Consider the following 24,642-nt stretch of genomic DNA (forward strand, 5'->3'; position numbering starts at 1 on the left):
AAAGACAAAGCATTTAAGGCAAGTAAGTGGGAGAGATCCCAGTTGTTCCATCAAGCACCTGAAGGAGCACTGCAAGCCACAAGGACGACGGTTGTCCTTCTGTTTCCTTTCTTAATGATTCAGTAGTCGGCAACAGGGAGAGTGATGGATTGGACCAGGTCTTCATACCTGACTATTCCATTGTGGCCCACTTTGGCTTCCTTCAGGAGGTTGTCCACTGTAAACAATTGCACAGTAATTGTGGCACGTCAGTTTAGTTGTACATTATACTGTATCTAGATTATTGTCTACCTTTTTTTATTTTTCACCTGTTTGTGTGAAGTAAGTGTAAAACGATGTTACTGTGGGTCCAAGGAGTGTACCCATTTCAAGGAATAGGTGGGTTACATTGTGCAAAGGCATAATCCCAACAGCTTTCCTTCCCACTCCTGTTGGTCTCAGAAATTGACAACTTGTGTCTATTCCACTCACCCGCCTGTCTCTCTGGTGCTCCATATATTTACATTGGTGCTGTAAAACCCAGTTTTCTCAAGAAAAGTGTGGGAGCCAGTGCCACTGCTAATTTAGGTAACTTCCTTAAGAGAAGTACCATTTTGAAAATGGGAAAGCAAAGGGGTTTGAGAGAACAATCTAAATATGGGATTAGTTTAGTAATTAACCAAACTGGGGACTAGAGATGTTTCAGAAAAGGCTATGTCAATAGAAAGGAAATGCTTTTAAATATAACCAGTTGTTGTTGCTATTATGAATTGCATTTATATCCCACTTTTTCCCTCCAAGCAGCTCAAGGTGGCGTTCATGGTTCTCAGTTAATCCCAGGAACCCTGTGAGGTTGGTTAGGTTGAGAGGCAGTGACTGGCCCAGTGTCACCCAGTGAGCTTCATGGCTGACTGGGGAGTTGAACTCTGGTCTTCGAGGTCCTACTCTGACGCTCTAACCACTATACCACATCGACTCTCAAGTCAGACTCTGTGAAGCAGCCTTCCACAACCTGGTGTCCTCCAGATGCTTTGGACTGCAACTCCTGTCAGGGGCTGATGTAAGTTGTAGTCCAACGAAACATCTGGTTGATGGTAGATAGCCTGGAAATCGTTGTAGAGTTTCTGCTTCACATAGTAAGCACACCCTTTACCTATTACTCCTGATCAATACAATATTGTTTAAAAAAACCTGTTCGCTGGTGCCAAAATTAAGATTGAGGGGACACGTCAGAAATGCATGCCAGCCAAGAGAGAATCTCTCCACTAAGAACTTTTACCTTCCTCCTTAGACAGTTTTTCTCCTAGATTCATCAACTTGGCCCTCAGCTCTGCCACTGAAATGAATCCCGTCTTCTTCCTGTCTGCCATCAACAGGGCCAAGAGGATTTCATTCTTGGGATCTTCTTGCTGCATTTGCCTGTACATGATGGTCAGGAAAGTTGAAAAATCCATTTCTCCAGTCCTGTCTGGAAACCAGAAGAAAGATTGGGTAGTCTGCTTGAATTGGTGGATTCTTGTGCCTAACAGGCCCCATGGAGGGGATTAAGCAGTCCATCATGGCTCATCAGCATCGGGACCTGAGATTTTTAATTACCTAGACTTAGGGATGGTCAGTGAGCTGGGCACGTTTGCTAATGACACCAAGTGGTTCACAGATGTAAGGAGAAAAAAGGAGCTCCCAAAGGACCTCTCCAAACTGGGCATTAAAATGTTGAATGCAATTCAAAGTAAAGAAGTGTAAAGTGATGCACATTGGAACCCCCCCCCCCCCGAATTTCACATATATGCTAATAGGGTTTGAACAGGAAGTGGTGGGGAAACCAAGCCTTGTGAGGAATGGGGAGGGAGTTGGGGAAGTTTAGCCTGGTAAAGGGGGGGGGGACTGAGAGGAGACATGATAGCCATCTTCCAATATCACATAAAAGAGGGAGCAAGCTTATTTTCTGCTGCTTCAGAGGGTAGGTATTCGAATGACAAGGAGATTCTGACTAAACATTAGGAAGAACTGTCTGACAGTAAGAGTGGTTGGACAGTAGAATGGACTCCCACAGTAGGTGGTGGACTCTACTGGAAGTTTTTTTAAAAGGGTTTGGATGGCCATCTGTCAGGGATTATTGAGCTGTGATTCCTGCATTGCAGGAGGTTGGACTAGACAACTCTTTAGCTCCCTTCCAACTTTAAAATTCTTTGATTATTTGTTCTCCAAAATAGCAGGAGAGAATCACCTTAGCTAACCTTGCTTTAAGCATTAAAACACACTAGCTCTCTAACTCTTGGAAAGAAGCACCTGACCAAGAATTTTGGGGTGGGATCTAAGTAATTTGTACAGGCTGCCTTTGCTAGAAAGTGTTTATTAAAGCGCTGACTATGCCTACCCTTTACTTACCAACTTTCTGCAGCTGAAGGTGCCTGGCCACTTCTCCGGGGGTGGGGCTGCTCCCCAGACAGCGCATAACGGTGATGAGATCACTGGCATTGATCTTGCCTTTACGCTTCTTATCGTAGAGAGAAAAACATTCTTTGAACTCTAGTCAGGAAAAAGGAGGAGAGGAAGAAACCCAGTTTTACTGACACATCCTAAAGGAGGTGTGTGTAACCTTTGACCCTCCAGATGTTTCTGGACTGCAACTCCCATAATCACCCCTGGCCATTATCTATGCTTACTGAGGCCCCAGAGGGGCACGCCAGTGCCAAAGAGAGATGACGGAAGCCAGCTTCCTTCTAGGAATAGTGCAAGTCCCTCTCTATCATTTCATTTTTATTTCTTTTCAGATTACTATGACCACTGCATTGGGACGCGGGTGGTGCTGTGAGTTAAACCACAGAGCCTAGGACTTGCTGATCAGAAGGTTGGCGGTTCGAATCCCCGCGACGGGGTGAGCTCCCCTTGCTCGGTCCCTGCTCCTGCCAACCTAGCAGTTCGAAAGCACGTCAAAGTGCAAGTAGATAAAAAGGTACCGCTCCGGCGGGAAGGTAAATGCTCTGGTTCGCCAGAAGCGGCTTAGTCATGCTGGCCACATGACCCGGAAGCTGTACGCTAGCTCCCTCAGCCAATAAAGTGAGATGAGCGCTGCAACCCCAGAGTTGGCCACGACTAGACCTAATGGTCAGGGGTCCCTTTACCTTTACTATAACCACTGCATGAGCAACACTTGGAAAACAACTGGACAAAATGGCAGGAAAACAGTAATATAATGCTAACCCATTTCAAGGTAAAACAGCAACTCTTCCTTTGAAAAGCAGAGGAACCACTGTGAAGCTGTGCTTAACTTTTCACATCAACAAGGACTTTGTGGCTGAGAACAGGCAGCGGTTCTTGGTAGCTGAAGTTATTTCTTTTATTATCTGTTTCTAAGGTAGTAGTAGTAATTATTTATATGTTGCCCATCTGACTGGGTTGCCCCAGCCACTCCGGGTAGCTTCCAACAAATTATAAAACCACAGTAAAACACCAGACATTAAAAAACTTCCCTATAGAGGGCTGCCTTCAGATGCATCAATAGACAAGCAGTCTATAAAGAACCGCAAAAGACATTAAACTAGTGTTTCCCAAACTTGGGTCTCCAGCTGTTTTTGGACTGCAACTCACATAATCCCTAGCTAGCAGGACCAGGGGTGGGGGATTATGGAAAGTAGTCCAAAAACAGCTGGATACTCAAGTTTGGGAAACCCTGCTTTAAATGGTGGCATTGGTGCCATGATACCTAGTGAAGATGCGGGCACTCGCTTCCCCAATATTTTAAAGACTTAAGTAAGAATGACCTTCCTCAGTGCTTCGACAAGAAACTTGTTAGAAGGAATTCCTCAAAACCTGCTTTGGCGTTCTTCCAAGGCAGAGCAGGACACACACAAGAATAAGGTAAGAACATTTAATTAGTTGCAAAGAGTGTTTTGTTAAAAGGTACATACCATTGATTTGATCTTGGGACAGGAATTTTGCCTGCAACACACAAAAGGAACAAAAAGGAAAGTTTGATAAATTCAACTGTAATCTGCAAAGCAAGAAACATCACCCTCCCAGTCATCTTCAACACACATAGACAAGCTAGATTCCGTCCCCCTTCATTCACCATTGTTGAGTATTAATTGCCCTTTTCAGTGGGGTGTGCCACTCCTTTTGCCTCCCAGCTTGCTAGTCCTGTTGCCTTCCGCGTCTGACTTAGTATGGTCGAGGTCTAAAGTCCACCTGTGCCGACGAGTAGCAAGAAGCAGCAGGTGTAATAAATACTCTTTGCTGTCATGGATACAGGACATGCTGTGTGTTGGATTTCAGCAGCTACTAAACAGACAGTAAGTAGGACATGGAAATGTCGATTTACTAAAAGCTGTTTTTCACCTCTCCATAGGTGTTCTTAAACAAGCGAACACAAACAAACAAACAAGTGTGGCAGTTGTTAGAAAATGCCACCATACTAAAAGCAGCAATTACCACCCTGGAATCCCCCAAATGATAGAGCGCCTCAAAGGCTTGGTAATCCCAAAAAGATTTCAAGACACCTCATGCTGTGTTTAAATACCACCTAGTGCCCATTTGCTAATGCTTAATGCGATTGTTTCAGGAGGACACACAGAGGTCACTCAGCCACTAGGAGTTAGCATGGATGAATCTTCCAGCAGAAGAAAGCAGGGCAAGAGATTTCCCCGGATGCTTAGGCCTCACTTTAAAAATTTGGTCCCCCAAATCGTGCTTTTTTTCTGCTGGAATGTGCTGGAATGCAGTACCCTTTCTCTTGGCCACTCCTCTTGTGACACCTAGCAAATACTTTCCACACAGGCTTCAACCAAAGTTGGGTGTGTGTTGAATTACCCCTCCTACCTTTTCCTAGCTTTATGCGCTCAGAGACGGTAGGCAGCCACCTGCTGGGGCCTTGCGGGGTGCTGTCATTCGCCCTTTTTTCCAATTTTTTAAATTGATTTTCCAAATTTATAACAAATACAACACACAAAGAAAAAGACATTACATTACTAAAAAATAAAAATAAAAAGACAAAAATATGAACCAATATTACTCTAGGAGCCAATTTCATTATCATTGTTAACTGACTTCCTCAAATCCCCCCTATCTGAATTTCACTGAATCACCTTGTAACAGTTTTCCAATATCCTCTTTCTAATAAAATTAACTCCTTCAAATAACTATCTTCCTTTCTTTTCAACATTTCCTAAATCCATAATGTTTTACAATACATTCATACTCTAATCCTAAGCCATTTTGATACTTTCAAGTGACTTCTGTTGTTTTATATTACAATATTTGGCTAAATATTTTTTTTTTTTTTTTTTTTTTTAAATAATATTTATTGAAGTTTCCAAAATACAGAAAGAGAAGAAAAGAAATTATGAAGATACATTCAGAACCTTATTTTCAAACATCCACTTTCTGGGACTCCCCCCTTCCCCCACCCCTACCGTATTCCCCTTTCATATTGTTGTTTCCACAAGTTCTGTTTCTGATTTAAAGCACAATTTATATACCCCATTGTTCAAATTTAAATTTATACAAACCTTATGCAACACCCTTGATAAAAAAAGCAAAAGATCTCTCCCCATAGCCCGCCCCCTTTTCTTTCCACAATGTCCCCCTTTTTTCCCATTAAAGTAAAAGCACACAGAATAAAAGTATAAAAAAAATAAGAAATATATTAGAAAAAAGAAAACCAATTCAGAAAATAGTTGCAAGCCTTTGGATTCTAATTCTCCCTCCCCTTCCCCGGTTTAATTTCCCTTATCCTCCAATCTATGTTTCCAGCCTGGAAGTCTTAAGTCCATCAATCCCATTTTTCCCCCAACTCCTTGCAGAATTATTTCCCATTTTTAGGATTACTTTTTAAAAATTAATTCCTAAATCTTTAAAAATGTCAAATTATAAAATTCCCCCCATTGTTCTTTCAAGGTTATAGTCCAGCTTCCTCTTGTTCCGCTGCTAAAACTTTCTTATTCAGAAGTTTAGTAACTCTACATGGGTTGTTGTTATTCAGGAACAAAAACTTGCGTTCAGTCCCTTCCTTCTTCAGTAAAGTATTCTGTTGTCTCCTTTTAGTCTAAACACCCTGTAGACGAGATTCAGTTTCAGTTTTGCAGCTTTCCCAGGAGATAACCAGTTCTGTGAAATTCCGAAGTGTTGTATTTTTCCCGGCTTACGCCCATCTTTGTAATGTCCCGAAGCTCCTCTAGGGGGGTTGTTGTAACTTTGTTTCCAAAAATCCGATTGTTCTCCGTATTTTCGCCATTTTGTATTCAAGTCTTAACAAATTATATCAAGTTGTAACAAATTTGACCAGCAAGGTCCTTGTAATAAAATCCTCTTTAAAATTCCGACTTTGACAGCTACTTTGACAGCTGTCAAAATCACCGGCTCTTTTCACCAGGCTCACTCCTCAATCGCCCCGGTTCCCAGGGAGGGGGGTGCATTTTCCTTCTCCTTCAATTCTTCCTCCAGCACAATTCTTGTACTTTCCCATCATGGAATTCTTGATTTTAGCAAAGATACCGTTCTTTTTGGGCCTTGGCTTCCCAATCCTTGTTTTAAAATGTCTACAATAGGGAGGGGGACTGACTTCCTTTTTAGATCCCCCCCCGCTCGTCTCAAATCCAAAAAATTTTTCTTCTTTTAAACCCGATTTCCAATTTACTCACGGGTTGTTGTTAAAAGTCCAAATTCTCAATGGAAGAAGTCAGCGCTCTCCGCCGGATGGCATGCGGCTTCGCTCGGCAGGGGTGGCAGAGGACTCAAAGCACCACGCTTCTCCCCGGCACCCGATCCGTAGCCTTTAAAAAGGCTCCTTCACGAGTCGGGAGGGCGCTAGCGGTGCTAGCCGAGTCTCCAAGTCCACGGCCCCCGTGGCCGTGGTTTCTAAGGGTCCCCGCATCGCCGGTGCGGTAAAACCCAGCCCCTGCCGAGCCGGCTCCCTCCGGAGCTCGGAGGGAGTCCGCCATTCGGCGATGGCGCCAACCCGGAAGTCCAATATTTGGCTAAATAGTCTTTAAATTTCTTCCAATCTTCTTGATATTCCTCTTCTTTCTGATCACGGATTCTCCCAGTCAGGTCAGCCAGCTCCAAAAAGTCTAACATCTTCATCTGCCATTCTTCTACTGTTGGTAGTTCTTGAGATTTCCAATTTTTAGCTAGTAGTAATCTTGCAGCTGTAATGGCATATAAAAACAATCTAACATCTTTTTTAGGCAGTTCCAATCCTATTATTCCAAGTAGAAAGGCCTCTGGTTTTTTAATAAATGTATTTTTCAACATTTTTTTCAACTCATTATAAATCTTTCCCCAGAAGTCTTTCTCCTTGGGACACGCCCTGTCATTCACCCTTTGCTGTTCGCTGTGATGATCCACGAGCTGCTGTTGGTGCAGCTACACAGGAGGCCACTACATCACCATGGGCACCTCTGCCTCACCCTAACCGGCTTCTCCCCTTCCCTTCCGTAGGTGCCTCAGGAGCCGCTGCTTCCGCCCTTTTTGCACCCAAGCAAAGCCCCCTTCCTGCCCTGCATCTGCCACCTTAGCACCTTCTACATTTACCTCAGCTTTTGGCCGCCGAGCACGTCCAGCCGCTGCCCTCGCGAGGAGGCCCCTCACAGGGTGGGTAGCCCCAGCAGCAGCCCCCCCCTGCCACTGCATCATCAGGTGAAGGCCGAAGCGTCTGTGGCGGTCCACTGAGCATGTGCAAAGTGCTGCCTCCTTTTCCCCACTCGGCTTTCCCTCCTCCAGCCATTTCTGGGCAGTGAGTACCGGCACCTCCCCCCCCCCCCCTAGAAAATAAGCCCTGCCCAAAACATTGCTAGGATTTAATAGGTTTTTCTCCAGAGGGGGCCTTAGCCATGAAGGCAGGAGAGACGGTTAATGGTGGCAGAGCGAGAGACAACTAGGACTGCCCCAGGTGGTCTCAAATTGCTGTTTTTTAATTACAAACCAGTTGAGACGAATAGTGACTGTGCAAGGATAACATCTCCTGGGAATTTTGCCCTGTATTAGTTAGGGAGCGGAGGGCTACCATTTGGATCTTCCTTTCAAGCATCAACAATGCCTTGGGACAATTGCTCTCAGCACCTGAACAAATGCAGTACAGTGGTACCTCGGGTTAAGTACTTAATTTGTTCCGGAGGTCTTAACCTGAAACTGTTCTTAACTTGAAGCACCACTTTAACTAATGGGGCCTCCTGCAGCCGCCGCGCTGCCGGAGCACGATTTCTGTTCTCATCCTGAAGCAAAGTTCTTAACATGAAGCACTATTTCTGGGTTAGCAGAGTCTGTAACCTGAAGCGTATGTAACCTGAAGCGTATGTAACCCGAGGTACCACTGTATGTGGAAACAAGGAAGTTTGGGTAAATAAATAAATATGCCGCATAACCTGAAGTATGATACCCTTGAAAGAGGTGGAAATATGACCACTCCTGAGAATGTCCCTGGACCCCTAGTGCTTGGTTGCAAATACAGTACTCCCTTTTGGGAGAAAGGGGATTGAGAAGGTTGTGGCACCCAACCCCACACGGAAGGAAGTACTCATGGATGAAACTGATCAGATTGACCCATTCCAATTAGGGTTCAGGCCTGGGACTTTTATAGGATTGAATTAGGCTTGATTGCCTTAAGGATGACTTTTATTGAGAGGACAGGGGGAATGAGACCCCGCCATTCTTTGTTGTACTCTCAGCAGCTTTTGGTACCATTGGCCATGGTATCCTCCTGAATAGGTTCTGTGAGATGGACACTGTATTGCAGTGGTTCCACTTCTATCTCAGGGTTGATTATTTCTTGACCCTCTGACACCTATGCCGTTGGGTGCCACAGGGCACCATCCTGCACTCAGTGCTATTTAACACTTGTATAATGCCGCAGCTGAAAGACCTGCACTGGCTGCCAGTTAGCTATCAGGCCAGGTTCAGGAAATGGAGACTTGGGACTCAGCTATATAGCTGCAAATATGTTTTAAGTGCATTATACAAATGTGACACTAGTTGGCGATGGTGAGCTTATGGCAAATTCAATATATTTCTCAAAACGCTTTTAAAAAGGCATTTCACAGTGTTACTTATATGTGTCTTGGTCTGTATTAACAAATGTTTTTTGTTTTTTTTAAATAAAATCTCAGCCCACAAGGACTTTAGCAAACTTTTATTTCTCTGCCAACAAACTCTTTTACATCCATTTAGTTTGGATCACACTCAGGATAAATGTACACAAGGCAAAGTCATGGAAGGCGAACAGTCAATGAAGGTTCGGCCCAGGAATTTGAGGTTACAAAGGAAAGTTCTACTCAACAAGTCCTTAAAAAGTTTTGAAGAAATAACCGTGCACCTCCCTTAGAATTAAAAAATTTCTACCTGAGTATCAAAGGGGAGGAAAAGCATAGAGAGGACAACAGACAGTGGAACTAAGAGGGCATGCGGCAAGGAGGAAACATCCATTTCGACAAGTGGCAGAAATTTAGCCTTCCTGATCAGAGCGTGATCAGAGCTGTGCAGTATACCTCAGTGGCCATTCTTGAGGTTCTGCTTTAGGATCAGGTTCTGAACATGGCTGTGTGTGCGCGTGCACACACCTGCCTCTTCTACAGCCTTCCCCAACCTGGTGCCCTCCAGCTGCTTCAGATGGTGAGCCCAGCAGGGCTCTATGGAGTGATTTAAGAAGTGGGGTCCCCAGTGGGATCAACAGTATTCTTCCTCTTGCAAAATGATCAGAGGGCATTTCAAAATCCATTAAGATAAAGAAAACAAAAACAAAAAAAGCAACTCCCACTGACATTTTCAGCAGTAGTTGCTCTCAAAACCAAAAGCAGACATTGGTGGGCCTCTCCCAACCCTGGGCTTTAAGAAAAAGGCAGCGAGAACTAAGCTAGACTGTACGGAAGGAGATTCACTTCTCTTTTGCATAGTTTATTCTGCAGGACACAGGAAGGAAAACAGGGAACAAGTGGATATGCATAGCGCTGAACCTGCCCTGACCATGGGAGGCCTGCTGGAGATGATCCTCTCTGGTTTCTGAGATCCTCACAGACTCTGCTGATGTGTTTACAAGGTTACCTTATCAGCCATAGGAACCAGAAGGATGAAGAAACCTAGAGCTCAAGCAGACAAATATTTCAGGTTCAATGGTGGGTCCCAATGGGTGTAAATAATTCTCTGTACAACCCACACATGCCCTTATTATGGACTAAGGCTGTGATCCTAAACAGACATAGGCTGCAACCCTAACACAATTTACGTGGGCATGAAGCCTCACTGAATTCAACAGCATTTATTTCTGAGTAGGCCTGGCTTTATTTGCGAGTAGGCCCCAATGAACTCAGTGGAGCTTGTTTCCATGTAAACCTGCATAGGACCACAATGCAGCACTTTATCTGAGCTACGTTAGGATTAGCCATTGAATTATTATTTTTTTGGGGGGGGGAGAAAGGAACTTCTCTTGCTCTGTACTGTGGGCCTGATCCACTGCACACATCATGCCCTCTTCAATGGTGCTTGCAACAGAGCAGACTGGGGCCAAGGGTTGCATTTTCAAATTCTCTCTCTCCGCTGCCCCCCCCAACCAAAGAATCAAAGTTAAATGCTCTCCCCCTTTGCAGAGTGCAGGTTACTCATATGCAAGGTGTAAAAAGCCCATGGTTCTGGAATGTAGATGACACCGGGGTATTTCTTCCTGAGGATCTTGTCGTTCCAGAGCCAGCCGACCCACAGGGCGATCAATACCAGTGTGATGATGAAGGAGTAGAAAAGGAAGCGTCCGTTGCTGTCCATGAGCAAGCCTTTCCGCTTCTGGTGCATCACCAGAGCCATCAGAGCAAAGAAGGTGAAGATGAAGAGGATGAAGATCTGCCCTTCCGTGACAAGGTACCTGCAAGCAGGGGGGAAAGGGACGGGGGTCAGAGAGCTTTTTCATACAGCAGGGAAGAGAAAGCAGGCAGATGGGGAAGGCGACGACATTCAGCACTAGAAGAAGATGCCTCTCAGGTAAGAGGTCTCCCAGGTTGGCTTCCCAGCACACAGTTTATTTCTGATGTTTGTGCCCTGCCTTGCTGTACGAAATCTGAATCAAGGCAGGTTGCAAACAATTGTTGTGATAACTACTGAAATGATCTAGACCAGTGTTTCCCAAACTTTTTCGGGCCACTGTCCCCTTGGTTCCATAAACTCATCCCTAGTGGGCCCCCTACCCTATAAAAAGCACGATTCAGAATAGCGGTTTGCATGACCCTTCTAAGGAAGATAAGAACACAATGAAATTCAAAACGGTAATTAATTGCACAATTATTATTTTTTTAAAAAGCAAATAAAGCTATCTAGCTTAATTAATTCAACAAAACTGGCTGCCCATCCCCTGATCCCCAACTAGGGGATCTTGGTTAAGATTCAGGATATTTGCAGTAGCCTTTGAACAGTAGCCGCCCCCTCCCCCGATGATGCATCCGTGGCCTCATGTAGCTGTGTAGCATCTAATTGTGACTTCCCCCTCCTCCTCCTCTCCAAAGCCACACCTGGCTCACTTACCAGTAATAGAGGCTGCTCGGCCCAATGAGGAGTAAAGCAGCCACAGGTATCCTCTGCTGCTCTTCTTTAATGGGGATGAAGCAGCCGGAAAAATAGATGCACAGGATAAGGAAGAAAGGGATGTACCTGCGAGAGGGAACACAATTGCAACGGAGCCATCAGCAGACACTGTCAACAGGCACCTCCCCAGATTTAATGCAGAAAAGAGGGGTTCTTTGCTTCAGCTGTAACAGCATGAACACTGGGTGAAGTCTCTGAACAAGAGCATTGTGGTAGTAAAGGTCTGTGCTCTGTCCCTTTCCCCAGAGATCTGACCAGGTCCTCTGCAGATGGTTTCAAGCTGCTCCTTACAGCCCTGAGAGCCAGAAAGTTCGTTCATTCATTCATTCATTCATTCATAAATAAAGCAAGCAAGCAAGCAGGCAGGCAGGCAGGCAGGCAGGCAGGCAGGCAGGCAGGCAAGCAAGCAAGCAAGCAAGCAAGCAAGCAAGCAAGCAAGCAAGCAGGCAAGCAGGCAAGCAAGCAAGCAAGCAATCCTTGCCCAGTGTGGTGCCCTTATAAGAAGAGTCTGGCTGGTTCAGGACAGTGGCTCATCTAGTCCAGCATTCTCTTCTTACAGTGGCCAGTGGGAAACCTACATGCAAGACCTAAGAAAAAGAGTCCTCTTGCCTCCTGTGGTTTCCAGCAAGTGGCATTCAGAAGCATTGCTGCCTCCAAATGTGGAGGCGGAACACAGCCATTGTGGCCAGTAGCCAATGATACCCTCTCCTCTGTGAATTTGTCCTCCGGATGTCTTGGACTACAACTCCCGTCATCCCCAGTTGGTGGGGGAGGCTGTTCTAACTAACCACTAACTTTAACCCTAGCTCTTAATCAAGTAAAAGCAGGGGCTGGCTTAGATGCTCGGTTTGTTATCTAATCGCAGCTGGCAACCACCCATGGCCATACGAACGAACGAAAGCACAATTGATTTGGGAGATAACACAGAGCTTCTGGGGAGGTCAGCGAGAGAAGTCTGGGTGGAACTGGATGCGAGGAATGGCTTAAGGAGAAAAGCGCAAGGGGGCCTCTCATGCAAGCTGCCGTCTTCCAGGACTTATGCAGAAGTTAAGAGGCATCAAGGACATTTCACTGCTCCTTCCGCAGCCCAGAGCAGTGGCTAGCATCACAGGTCAATAACCAGAACCAAAGACGTCAAGTCTCTCTGAGCCAAATTCTGCCGCATATTAGCCAGGGATAAATGTCACCAATTTTACCAGGGAACACACTCAACAGAAGAAAAGGTTATCCGTTCAAGCTGCCTATCGCTGTTAAATCCAGAATGCTCATTTCATTTTGGGTCCTTACTGCTGCTCCCCCCTCCACTTCCCAGTGGAAGATCATTTATGTATGTGCTTTCTAAAGTCACGCCTTCCTCCTGTCAGGACTGTTTGAGAATAAAATGCGGACACAACCAGAAACAGACTTCTTATGCTACTGTTAATAGAGGGTGAGAAAATCCCCCCCAAAAAAAATGTGGGAGAGAGAGATCTGTAAAATGCACCTCCACAAGTGATCAAGTCAAAAGAGATGCACAGAGTTTAATTAAAAACGTGTTGTGGAGGCGAGGGAACCAGGCCAAGATTTTAGTTGTCATAAATGGTTTTTGGAAACCAATTGCAAAAGAGATACAAGGTTCAAGGTGTTGCTATTAGTATATAAAGCCCTTAACAACCTGGGACCACCTGCAAGATCGCCTTACCCCTTAAATGCTCACTCAGCTGTTTCGATTGGTGGAACTGGCCCCGTTACAAGTGCCACATCATATCAGTTCCACATTTGTAAGCACTTGATCTTTTAGTATGGCAGCACCTGCACTTTGGAACTCCCTGCCACTTGACACCAGACAGATGCCTTTGCTGTACTCCCTTTGACGCCTGCTAAAAACATTTTTGTTTAGACAAGCCTACCAAGAGATGTAAATGTTGGTGATTGATTTGATCTGTTTTTAGTTTATTACGGATTTTATCCCTTGAATGTTTTAAAGAGTTGTTTTTACTGATGATATTATTGTTTTATTTTCTTTGTAAGCTTTTTTTAAAGTTTTTTTTAAACAATTAAATGGTGTATAGATTTTATGAAATAAAATAGGAATTATTATTGAGTGGCATTTTATCCTCCAAGAAAAGTGGGGGGGGGGGAGCGAGGAACACCAACACAATACCCCAACCTGATACGTGGGAAACGCCCTGCAGTTTACTTACCACATTGAATGGCCCAGATATTCATCATAATAATACAGCAGTTCAAATGAATCAATCTGGAAAGGAAGGAAATGAGAGTTAAGCCAATGCAAGTTTCCCAGCCAGCAGCAGAAACAAAACAGGCAGGAAGCACCAAAACCTCCCGTTACCAGTGTCTCCGGCTTGAGGTTTTTGATGATGGGGTTCTCCCGGACGGACAAGTGGAGCTGGTAGCCACTGAAGATCAGCCGGTGGTTGACGGAGTCCCCCACCAGGTGGATGCTGGCTCCCATGACGAAGGTGATGATGCAGATGTACACCATGGACCGTGGGAGAGTCTTGGGGGACCTTTCAATGAGCTGCAATGGGAAACTCCTCTCAAGAACATGGAGACAATCAGACCCTGCCCTACACCTACACACACACACACACACACACACACACACACCTCTTCCTCAGGCAAGAGCTGGAAACATCCTGTAGACAGGACTCACAGTTCTTGGGTTCCAATGACTTTTTCAATTTCATTTGTTTTTAATTTCATTTGTTTCCTAAAGGAAAGGACTATTTTTAAAAATAAAAATTAAAGAGCAGAACTGCAGCCTCCACTGACCTGCAACTAATCCAACCACCCTTTCCACGTCAAATCAATTGATTGTTATGCATTAGCCTGAAGGATCAAAATCACCACTCAGCAGAAGCGGCCAATTCCATTGCCTCCACAGCACTATTTGAGAGTGTTCCTGTGCCCCACAACCAGTGGCTGATTCCACCCCCACCCGAATCTGCAAAGCTCTTGAAATGCAATTTCATATCAAATTTAAAAGGCAATGTCGGCCATTAAGTCATATAAGGCAGAATAAAACGATAAGACTGGTCCCAAATTAACTTATGTTAGAGTTGAAGCCAAGGAAAGAGAGTAATTCTAGTTCCTATGGTTCAGAAACCTAAACATTCACACTGACCTAACTACTGCAGAAGACATCCTCACTTGTTCCAAAGACCTGAATGTGTTTATACCCACACCCACACCCACCCACCCACACATCCTATATAAACTTAAATGGGCATCTATTCAGCTCACAAGCAATTGTCACCCACCTGCTTGCATGTCAACAAAACCCTTTGTATATGGTTATTCTGACACAATTGTTATCTGAATGTTTTATCTCTGAGAACAGACACTCAAAAGCAGGTTGCTCCGACAGCTTATTTTGCTGAATCATTTGGGCTGCATCGCATAGCTGCTGTAGGGATTACAGCAAGATCACATATGCGATCACTAAAAAAAAAAAACTGCTAGAAAAATGCTAAGTATTATTAATAGCTTAGCCCCAGTTTTCTGCCAGAGAAAAGCTGCTTTACTTATAGCAAGCATTTGCAGTTATGCCGTCTAATATTTCATGGACCAGCTTTCCCAAAGCAGGTGCCTTCCAGATGCTCTGAACCCCCAAAACCCAGAAGATCTGGCCACCATGGTCAATGGTTAGGGATTATGGTAGTCAGAGCCTAACAACATCAAAAGCTTGGGGAAGGTTGTCATTGGTGAATGCTACCATGGCTGAGTTTACTTTGCTGGGCTCTGAGATGCCAACTCCAAGCTTGGCATTTGTCATTAGTAACATGCTTCTTGGAGAGCTATTGTCATTTTTTAAACTGATGATGCGAAATGCAAGACACCCATCACAGTCACGAAACTCTACCATGTTAACAGTGATATTTGACTGTATCAGTGTGTGTTCCGAGAAGCACTGTGCCAAAATCTGTCCTCCGATTTCGTAAAAGTTTTCTTCCTTAGCCACAAGAGTCTTCCATAGTTCTACCTCATTAACACGGCACTTTAGAATTTCAACAGGTGTGGGGATTTGAGCTTACTATGCCATTGAGAGGTGGCATTTGTGTTTCTCTCTCCAGTAAATGTTTCTGCAGCCTCCTGATCTGAAAAAGCTACACAGGAGGAGTTACCGTATTTTTCGCTCTATAACACGCACCTGACCATAACACGCACATCGTTTTTAGGGGAGGAAAACAAGGGGAAAAAAATTCTGAATGAAACAGTGGATGTATCATTTTTGTGCCTCATGCTGTGGCCACAGACATGTGATCTGATGGTGAGTTTGGGGTAGCCCAATGCAAAAATCCTGAGAATCCCTGTGGATCTGTGCTTTGTAACCACGTTTTTGCACCATTGCAGCCCCAGGCAACAGTGGGTGCGTGATTTTTTTGGTGCAGGCTGTAGCCATGGACATGCTATGTGATCTGATGGTGAATTTGGGGTGACCCAATGCAAAGATCCTGAGGATCCATGTGGATCCATGCTTTGTAACCACGTTTTTGCACCACTGCAGCCCCAGGCAACAGTGGGTGCGTGATTTGTTTCGTGCAGGCTGTAGCCATGGACATGCTATGTGATCTGATGGTGAATCTGGGGTGACCCAATGCAAAGATCCTGAGGATCCATGTGGATCCATGCTTTGTAACCACGTTTTAAGTGGGGAGGGAAGGAAAAACACAGAAGGGACAAGGAGCACGAGAGGGGTGTGCGGAAAAGCAGCTGGCTAAGAATGCAGGGGAGGGATTTAATGGGAGGGAGGAAAGGAAGGAAGGCAAAAGTCCCCCCCACACCCAAGCCAGCCCCCCCTCTCTCCCACCTGCATGTTTTCCCTAAAATGCTTCCCTGGACGCAGCACCAGAGCACGGAGATCCTTTCCTTTCCCCTCTGCTTGCCTGGAGGGAAGGGGTTGCCTGGAGGGGAGGGGATTCGCCTGCTCTTTGTTCCGTTTGAGCAACCGAAACAGAAGCAGGTGGGCAGTAAGACCCTGAGGCAGAATGCAGGAAAGCAACAGCTTCCTCCCTCACAGAACTCCCTTCTGGGAGGGTCAGCTCCAGGGACCCCACATTCGCTCAATAACACGCACAGACATTTCCCCTTACTTTTTAGGAGAAAAAATCTGTGTGTTATAGAGAGAAACGTATGGTACTTTATGATGTTTTCCCCAGAACTTTTATGCAGAGAGCAGTCACCTAAGAAAGCTGTGAAGTAGACCACTGGCAAGATGATTTGCAGAATGAAAGAACAGACTCTCATGAACAATCTCAAGAGTAAGGTGAGCACAACAGAAACCCTGCATGCCACCCATGAGAATTTCACTGAAATTTTCTCTCCTCTGGTGCAATTTATTTTCTCATTAACTGGTGGCATGAATAAGTGAACATGATAAAAATTTTGGCACAGCACTACTTCTGAGCACCATCGTTTCAGAGAATTCACTTTCCACTCTGATCATTATCCCCGCTATTCAGCCTTCCAAAACACACAAACAGATCTCAGCAGAAATGAGAGAACACAGCTCAAAAATTTACCTTCAGAAGAATAAAGGGTGTTATGACATTGTAAGCCATGTGAAAATAATCTCCAGCACTTGGCTTGTTCAGGGGAAACCATTCCAACGGAAGCACGATCTGAAAGAATGGAAAACGGAAGAAGGGACGAGTTTCATCACTGGCAGCCCACAATGAGCAGTGGATATCTTTTTTAGTTTTATATTATTTTATGGTCTTTTTGTCAAGGCTGGCCACAAAAGCCATTTCCTTCCTGCTTTTGTGCAGCAAAACCCAAGCGCAGCAGAGATTGCAGTAAATGAAAAAGAGACCACCATATTCATTCATTCATTGCATTTACATCCTGCTTCCCCCCCCCCCCCCAGGAGATCAAGGTGGTCTACTTGGTTCCCTTCCCATTTTATCCCCACAACAACCCTATGAGGTAGGTTAGGCTGAGAGACAGTGACTGGCCCAAGGTCATCCAGTGAGCTTCATGGCCAAGTGGGAATTTGAACCCTGTTCTCCCAGGTCCAAGCCTGAGACTCTACCCACAATCAAGAAAATAGCAGTTCCTAACCCCATGTTGCCCCATAAGGGCAGGGGCAGTGGGGGAGGATTTCCAGGCACAAGGAAGGATGAACACCCCCACCCCTTACAATTGCCCTCTGCATTCCTGCCAGCTAACAGAGCTTTTTCGGAAGTTTGTGCCCATGTAATGAAGGGGGGGAGTGCTTTGTGCTTGGGTTACTGTGAGAACAAGATGCTGGACTAGATGGGCCATTGGCCTGATCCAACAGGCCTCTTCTTATATTCATATTGGGAACAGGCAGAGACACTGCACTGAAGGCACCTTGAGAGGCTTCTCCCTCTCAAGGGATATCAGATCTGCTGCTTAACAGGAGCACACACAGCTTACCTTCATGTATAGTCTACTTGTAAATAAAGCATGCATTTCAAAATCTCTAGCGTTCTGTCTTCCAAATAAAAGGCTGCCTGGGTAATGCTGTCCCAGGAATTTATGGATGGAAGAAGAGCCCTGCAGCTGGATCAAGCGCGTGGCCCATCTCATCCAGCTGTTCTCACAGATGCCTCAAAGGGAAGCCCCAAAGCAGGTCCCTGGCTGCAACAACACTCTCCCAACCTGTGATTCCCAGAAATTGGCATTCAGAGGCATGCTGCCTTTGAAACTGAGCACAGCTATCATGGCTACTAGCCATGGGTAACCTTACCCTCCCTGAATTTGCCTAATTTCCTTTTAAAGCCAGCTAAGTTGGGGTCCATCACTGCATCACATGGAATTCCAGAGTTTAACTAAGGCACTGTGTACTTTCTGTTGTCTGTCCTAAATCTTCTGACATGTGAGGAACTCACAATTCCTGGTTGTGCGACTGAAATTTTTAAAACGCCCCCCCCCCCGTCACATAGAGTGACCAACCTCTTTCTGCCCGGAACCCACATTTTTAACAGCCACCAGATGGCAATGAAAATGCAGCAGCACTCACCATGGCAATGGGGCGCCCAAAATCCAGTACCCAGTTCTGCAGGGTGAAATAAAACCACAAATCGAAATGAAACCGGGGATTTCTGCAGGCGTCTTCCTCTTGAGCCACTCCATGCCTGCCAAGGAGAACAATTATTCAATAGTAAAGAAAGAGCTTTAAAAAGTGTTTGGAAGCTTCAGCTGGCCCAGAATGCTGACTCAAACCAGTGACAGGAAACAGGTTACTCCACTGTGAAAAGAACTTTCTGGGCACAAGTACTGTATTTTTCGCCCTATAGGATGCACTTTTTCCCCTCCAAAAATGAAGGGGAAATGTGTGTGCGTCCTATGGGGCGAATGCAGGCTTTCGCTGAAGCCTGGAGAGCGAGAGGGGTTGGTGTGCACCGACCCCTCTCGCTCTCCAGGCTTCAGGAGAGCCGCAGCGCCAGCCCCACAAGGTCGGGGGACAGCGGGGAGGCGGAACGCTGGTTTGGAGGCTGACGGTGGGGAGACGCGTGCTTCTCCCCGCCGCCAGCCCCGCAAGCTCTGGGGACAGCTGGGAGGTGCAGCGCGTCTTCCCGCTGTCCCTGGACCTGGTCTGCAGGCGGGCGGCGGGGAGAAGAGCGCTTCTCCCCGCCGCCAGCCCCGCAAGCTCCAGGGACAGCGGGGAGGCACAGTGCGTCTCCCCGCTGCCGGCCCCACAAGCGCCTGGGGGGGAAATTTTTTTTTTCTCTTTATTTCCCCCCCCAAAAAAACTTGGTGCATCCTATGGGCCGGTGCGTCCTATGGGGCGAAAAATACGGTACTTGTTAGAAGCTATAAAGCCCTATATGACTTGGGCCCAGGCTACCTGAAATCTCGTACCTCCCTACATGAATCTGCCTGGGTGCTAAGATAAGCACCTTCTCTCAGTCCCATCACCATCAGAGGCAAGGTTGGTGGTCACATGAGAGGGTGCCTTTTCTGTGGATGTCCCCATATTGCAGAATTCCCTCCCAAGAGAGGTCAGACTGGTTCCTTCTTTGTTATCCTTCTGCCAGCCTTTGTCATCCTTCCACCTTCCTGTTCAGACTGACTTTGGAAACTGAGGAGCAGGCGACGCTGATCACTGGGCAAATTGTACTTGAACTGCTGGTTCTAAAACGTGTTTTGATATATTTTAATGATCTTTTTTTTAGGTAGGTTTTTTAAAATAATTTTGCATTTTACAATGTTTTTAAATGTTGGAAGCTGCCTTGGAACCCAGCTTGGGAGAAAGGTGGGTTATAAATACATTAAATAGTAATAATGTTACGCGCAACTTACAAACACAACTGCAAACAAAAGGAAGTTTTCACAACCACGCAGGGTTAATCTGTGGTACTCAATGCAACAGAGCAACCTTCCCCAAGTTGGCACCCTCCAGATGTTTTGGACTACAACCCCCATCATCCCACTGGCCTTGATGTGGGCCTGATGGAAGCTAGATTCAGAAACTTCTGGAGGGAGGCATGTTGGTGAAAGTTGCAGTAGGGCTATGTCAAAATACTGGGGTGGTGGGTGGGGAAAAGTTTATACCTTGGCCAACCAAGAGTGGAATTGGTCACTTGCTGGACCACCTTTGGTTAACTCAAGTTCTCCCCATTTCTGCCAGTTAACCCCAATGTCCAGGTTTACTGGATAAAACCAGCTCTTCTCTGACAAAGAATTCAGAGCATTTAGTGGGCTCTCGTCAACAAATGCCTTTGGCTACACTGAGAATGTCAGAAGGGCCTTGCAACAGGGGCCCCATCCAGCATCCTGTTCAGGGGCCAAAAAGATGCCTGTGGGAGGTTTGCCAGCAGGACCTGAGCACAAGAGCACTTTCCCCTCCTGCAGTTGGCAGCAACTGGTATTCAGAAGCATCACTACCTCTGATGGTGGAGGATCAGGGTTAGCAGCCACTGAGAGACATCCTCTGAAATATACTCGGAGTCGAGTGTGGATTTCATGCTCTTTATTCAGCTCATAGTAGTGAGGAAATGGAAGTTCCCCAGAAATATCTGCTTTATATACATTATTTACACAATGGGTCGCACGTGATTGGCTAATTCCTGGATTCTCCTGTAGGCCAATCAGGTTGCGGATTCACTTCCACCTGGAGCTGGATTGGGTGGCTCCTGCGGACCAATCAGACTGCTGCATTTGGATCCTATTCAACTCAGTACATAACATCCTCTATCTTTAAAGTGCCACAAAACTCATGTCTCTTGAGATGGCTGTCCCTCCCCATCAGAGGTCTCTTGTCTCTAACTCAAGAAGCTCATCATATAAGAGCCCTGATGGATCAGGCCAGTGGCCCATTTAGTCCAGCATCCTATTCTCACAGTGCCTGTTGGAAGCCCACAAGCAGGACCCCAGCATAAAAGCCCTCTTCGCTCCCGTGGTTCCCAACTGATTTTATTCAGAAGCACTGCTGCCTCCTACTGTGGAAAGTCAGCTTTAATGCATGTTTTATGGGGAGACAAAAGAGAGGGGCTTTCTGGGCTTAGATGCAACCTTTCCCAAACTGCTGCCCTCCAGATGTTTTGGACTACAATAAAGCTGTGCTGGCTGGGCCTGATGGAAGCCCAAAAATGTTGCTGGGGGCCACTTAAACTAGGTTGGGGAAGGCTGCTTTGAAGTAGCCCCTTTGCCCATAAAAGCCTTCTTGTCATTTATTTAGACACAGATAGATGCACTCGGATAAAATTGTAATTAAGCAGTACACAAATTGTCTAGAATGAAGAATTAAATTAAAATATAACAAGTGAGAGAGTGACACTTAACAGATTCATTAACTAAGTATTTGGGATGGTTCTGGAATTCTAGAGCTGGATCTAGTTTAAATTTGAACTCCACAGAGAAGGTCCCAGATACTACCCTCAGAGGACTGAAGTCTTCTACAGAACTTCAGCTGGTTTTTTAAAAATGTGATATGATGCAGTTTCTTCCATCAGACTGGAAATAAAGACTTTTTCAGGGTGCTGGTGTTGGTGGAAGGCTTTCAAAAATGCATACCAATTTATTAGTCAATTCAAGGAATTTATGCATCAGCTTTCATTCCGAATAGGAATTACCAAGGCGGTTCACAAACAAATTAAGCAACCACAAATTTTCATAATAAAACAAAGTTAAAATATACATCAGCACCAAAACAAAAATGTTTCCGTTTAGAAACTCTGCTACAGCGTGGCAAGTGGGTCGCAGAAATTTATTCTAGGAAAAGCATGAGATTCTGTCTCAGAACACGGATTAAATCCATCCAGTATTAAAAAAAAAAATAAAAAAAATCAGCGAGGAAAGTCGTTGATCCTCGGGGCTTATAAGAGAGGCCTCTCATTAATTCCTGCTACTGTCATGCCTTGCACGATATATTCCGCCGCGAGAGGACTAGACCTGCCTGCTCAGGGAAATCCTTTTTTTCCAAAGTACTGTAAGGATTTCACCACAGATAAGAACCAGCCTTGCAAAATGTGGGATGGGCGGGGGAAATCCGCCCGCGCCTAAACCGATTCCATGCAAAGAAGTTGGCGTTGCGAAACACCGTCTAAACCACAAGCAATGATAGGATATTGTGCAAAAGTGGGGAGGGTCCCTGATCAAAAGGCCCTGATTCTAGCCGCACTTTGGAGCAAGTGGCCTCCTGCCTGCGAGGCTCCACTCTCTCTGTCCTGCCTGCCCCTGCGCGGGCGGCTTCCCCAGGCGCCCTCCTCAATCTCTGCCCGGCGCAACAGAGAAGCGCTGCAGCGCCTTCGGGGCAGAGACCAACGTCTCCCCACGCTTGCAAAGCCCGAGGGCTGCGCTGCAGCCCAAGCAGCCTCCTGAGCGGCTGGACCAAGGGGCAGCACCCAGGGGCGGGAGATCTTGCTGGGTGCTGGGTTGGGAGCATCTCCCCTTTCCCGAGGGGCGACTCACCTGCCCGACGACCAGACCCCCGCGGCCGCCTGCCGCCTCCGCACGCCCGACATGGGGAGGGCGCTGGGGCTGCCTGGCCTAGCGCGTCTCCTGCGGGCGCCCCCGAGCTCGGGAGCCTTCCTCTCCGCCGCGGCTCTCCATGCTCGCCCGGGAAAGGAGGAAGGGGGCGGGGAGGGGGCGAGGCGGGGCCAAGCGGCCGGGGCAGGGCCGGGCCCGCCTCTTCCGAGGCTCAGCAGCGCCCGGGCGCCGCCATCACCAGCAGCAGTGGCTGCGCGCCTTTACGCACGGGAGAGGCGCGGGAACGCCAGGAGGCGGAAAGCAACTCTGCACATGCTCTAGGTCTGCTCGTTGCCCGCCAGGGGTGGCCGGACTCCAACTCCCATCATCCCTCAGCATTAGCTGTGCGAGGAGGCTGTTGGGAGTTGGAGTCCTTGGCAATCGCTGGATAGACCGGTGACAACCACGCCAGACGTTTAAAAGCACTCTTATGCCACTTTAAGATTCGCTTTAAAAAGCGGGCCTTATCACAGCACAAGCTGTCCCTATGGATCCTAGCATTTTTGTCATCCTGTTATTATTTTGTTATTCAGAAACTGCCCAGCCACTTTCCCACAAGGATCTCATTACTCACCTGTGGGTTTCTGCACTGCTTACTATTGCAAGGTATTGGAAGACTCTAAACGCAGACCTGTTTGAGATCGGGATCTCACAACTCCAGGATTTAAGGGACAAACGGACGGTCAACCTCCAAAAGAGTCGAACAGACAAGAAAATCCCTACTTTTCAATCTGCCTGGAACAGTTTTACTGCATATGCAAAATTGATAGAGCATGGTTACTGGCCTCCAAGGACACATGGCAACTTGCGGAATGATACCTTTCTTTAAAAACTGAAATGATTAAAAAAGTTAAATGTAATTAAATTGACATTTGGTGCTTCTGTGTAGGGTGGGATGGATTGCTGAATATTGATTGTTGCTTCTTGAATAAATAAGTGAAAACGATAAAAAAAAATGTGGGATAAAAAGATTCATGGCTTTCCCTAAACAATCCTAGGAACTGTGGTTTGTAGTTCAGTAGTACTTGGAGGGCACCTGCTTGGCAAAGGTGGCTTTAGGAGTTAAGAGGATAAATCTGGGAGAGATTGCCTTGTTCCTATTGTCCTGTCCCATCCAGAGGGGCTTGGAACCACCATTGCCAGATGCCCAGAGCAGAAGCCTTGTAAATACTTTGATGATTACACAGTGCTGGTGTGCTTTTTTGTGCATGAAAGCTTTGGCAGACTTCAATCAATTAATTCTTTTATAGGAGGGAGCAGTCAATTATGCTACAATATATTAAAATGCAAACTTTGAAATATTTTAATATATTTGTCCTGCTTACGGGATTTCTGGATGCATCTGGGCAACCACTGCTGGCAACGGGAGCTCCAAGTAGATGGACTTTCAGTCCGATCCAGGATGGCTCATGCTTTCTTGGATTCAATTTAAATTAGGGCTGCCATACGTCTGGAATTTCCGGGACATAGCTGGGATTCAGCTGTCGGAAACAATATCTGGGTGGAAATCGCTGAAATGTCCAGACGTATGGCAACCCATGTTGGAAGTGTAGATTTGGGCGAACTTCTTTAAAAATAGCTCCAAAACTTTCTTTTTTAAATTAGATTTTTGGCTCAACAACTTTGGCCAAACAAATGAACAAACTAACTAACTAGCTCGACAAATCTGCCAAAAAAAGGTGCTCAACATTAGTGTCTGGATTTTCACTTTCTGACATATGGCAATCCTATTTAAATGGCACCTTGCTCCATTTCAGCAGTGAAGCATTTGCTGGTATGGAGAGCAGGTGTGAGAAAAGGTCTGATTACTGTATATTTCTGTGCAACTATTAATGGCATGTGAGCGCTGCCAGGAAAATAAGGTTGGCAACATCTTAGCCTAGGCCCACCAAGACTCTTCCAACTTCCCACTACAAAAAGTGTGGAGAACTAAAGGCAGGGTGGGGTGAATGTGGGTTTTGGGGCCACCCCCTCGTTAACTGTTCCACCCATTCCTTTTGTCTGGCTGGTGTCCTTTGAAATGTCTTTTGCTTCTCTGAATGGAGGATGGAGAGAGATGTGGGGGTGGGGAGTAGAAGCTTCTGACTTTTGCTTAGCTGGCATGTAGCCACAGTTGCATCTGTTGCTCCAATTTCTAGCCTGCCCATCATGAAATCATAATCCCAAGAC

At 46.0% G+C, this 24,642-nt stretch overlaps 3 protein-coding genes across 4 annotated transcripts in view; 1 reads left to right on the forward strand and 2 right to left on the reverse strand.

Annotated features, from left to right (window-relative positions):
• The window catches only part of MAP2K5 (mitogen-activated protein kinase kinase 5), a 933,658-nt gene that overhangs the window by 256,148 nt on the left and 652,868 nt on the right, over positions 1-24,642 (forward strand). The gene's annotated exons all lie outside the window — the stretch shown is intronic.
• Positions 5-7,736, reverse strand: CALML4 (calmodulin like 4). 2 transcript variants are annotated; one of them, XM_083587099.1, is made up of 5 exons: positions 7,510-7,736; positions 3,891-3,921; positions 2,368-2,508; positions 1,259-1,447; positions 5-217 (listed from the first exon to the last, which is right to left on the reverse strand). In XM_083587099.1, the coding sequence occupies exons 1-5, from the start codon at positions 7,609-7,611 to the stop codon at positions 120-122; spliced, it is 561 nt and encodes a 186-aa protein (XP_083443225.1). In that variant the 5' UTR covers positions 7,612-7,736; the 3' UTR covers positions 5-119. The 2 variants fall into 2 exon arrangements, with proteins under 2 accessions (XP_083443225.1, XP_083443226.1); XM_083587100.1 differs by lacking the exon at positions 7,510-7,736 and adding an exon at positions 4,052-4,163.
• CLN6 (CLN6 transmembrane ER protein) lies at positions 9,089-22,774 on the reverse strand. The gene is made up of 7 exons (XM_083586996.1): positions 22,417-22,774; positions 18,524-18,638; positions 17,061-17,159; positions 13,868-14,056; positions 13,719-13,774; positions 11,476-11,601; positions 9,089-10,822 (listed from the first exon to the last, which is right to left on the reverse strand). Exons 1-7 carry the CDS (start codon positions 22,467-22,469, stop codon positions 10,531-10,533), a joined length of 930 nt encoding a protein of 309 aa, XP_083443122.1. The 5' UTR covers positions 22,470-22,774; the 3' UTR covers positions 9,089-10,530.

This window comes from Podarcis filfolensis (assembly GCF_964270895.1).
Source record: "Podarcis filfolensis genome assembly, chromosome: 14".
NCBI lineage: Eukaryota > Metazoa > Chordata > Lepidosauria > Squamata > Lacertidae > Podarcis > Podarcis filfolensis.

Coding starts and splice junctions, on each gene's coding strand:
- CALML4 (XM_083587099.1), bottom strand. CDS start 7,611: ATGATGCAGTGGCAGGGGGGGGCTGCTGCTGGGGCTACCCACCCTGTG. Junction 2,509..3,890: donor GTCCCAAGATCAAATCAATG/GTATGTACCTTT, acceptor TTTCCTGACTAG/AGTTCAAAGAATGTTTTTCT. Junction 1,448..2,367: donor CCTTCAGCTGCAGAAAGTTG/GTAAGTAAAGGG, acceptor TCTGGTTTCCAG/ACAGGACTGGAGAAATGGAT.
- CLN6 (XM_083586996.1), bottom strand. CDS start 22,469: ATGTCGGGCGTGCGGAGGCGGCAGGCGGCCGCGGGGGTCTGGTCGTCG. Junction 11,602..13,718: donor TATCTGGGCCATTCAATGTG/GTAAGTAAACTG, acceptor TCCCTCTCGCAG/GTACATCCCTTTCTTCCTTA. Junction 10,823..11,475: donor CCGAGCAGCCTCTATTACTG/GTAAGTGAGCCA, acceptor CCCTGCTTGCAG/GTACCTTGTCACGGAAGGGC.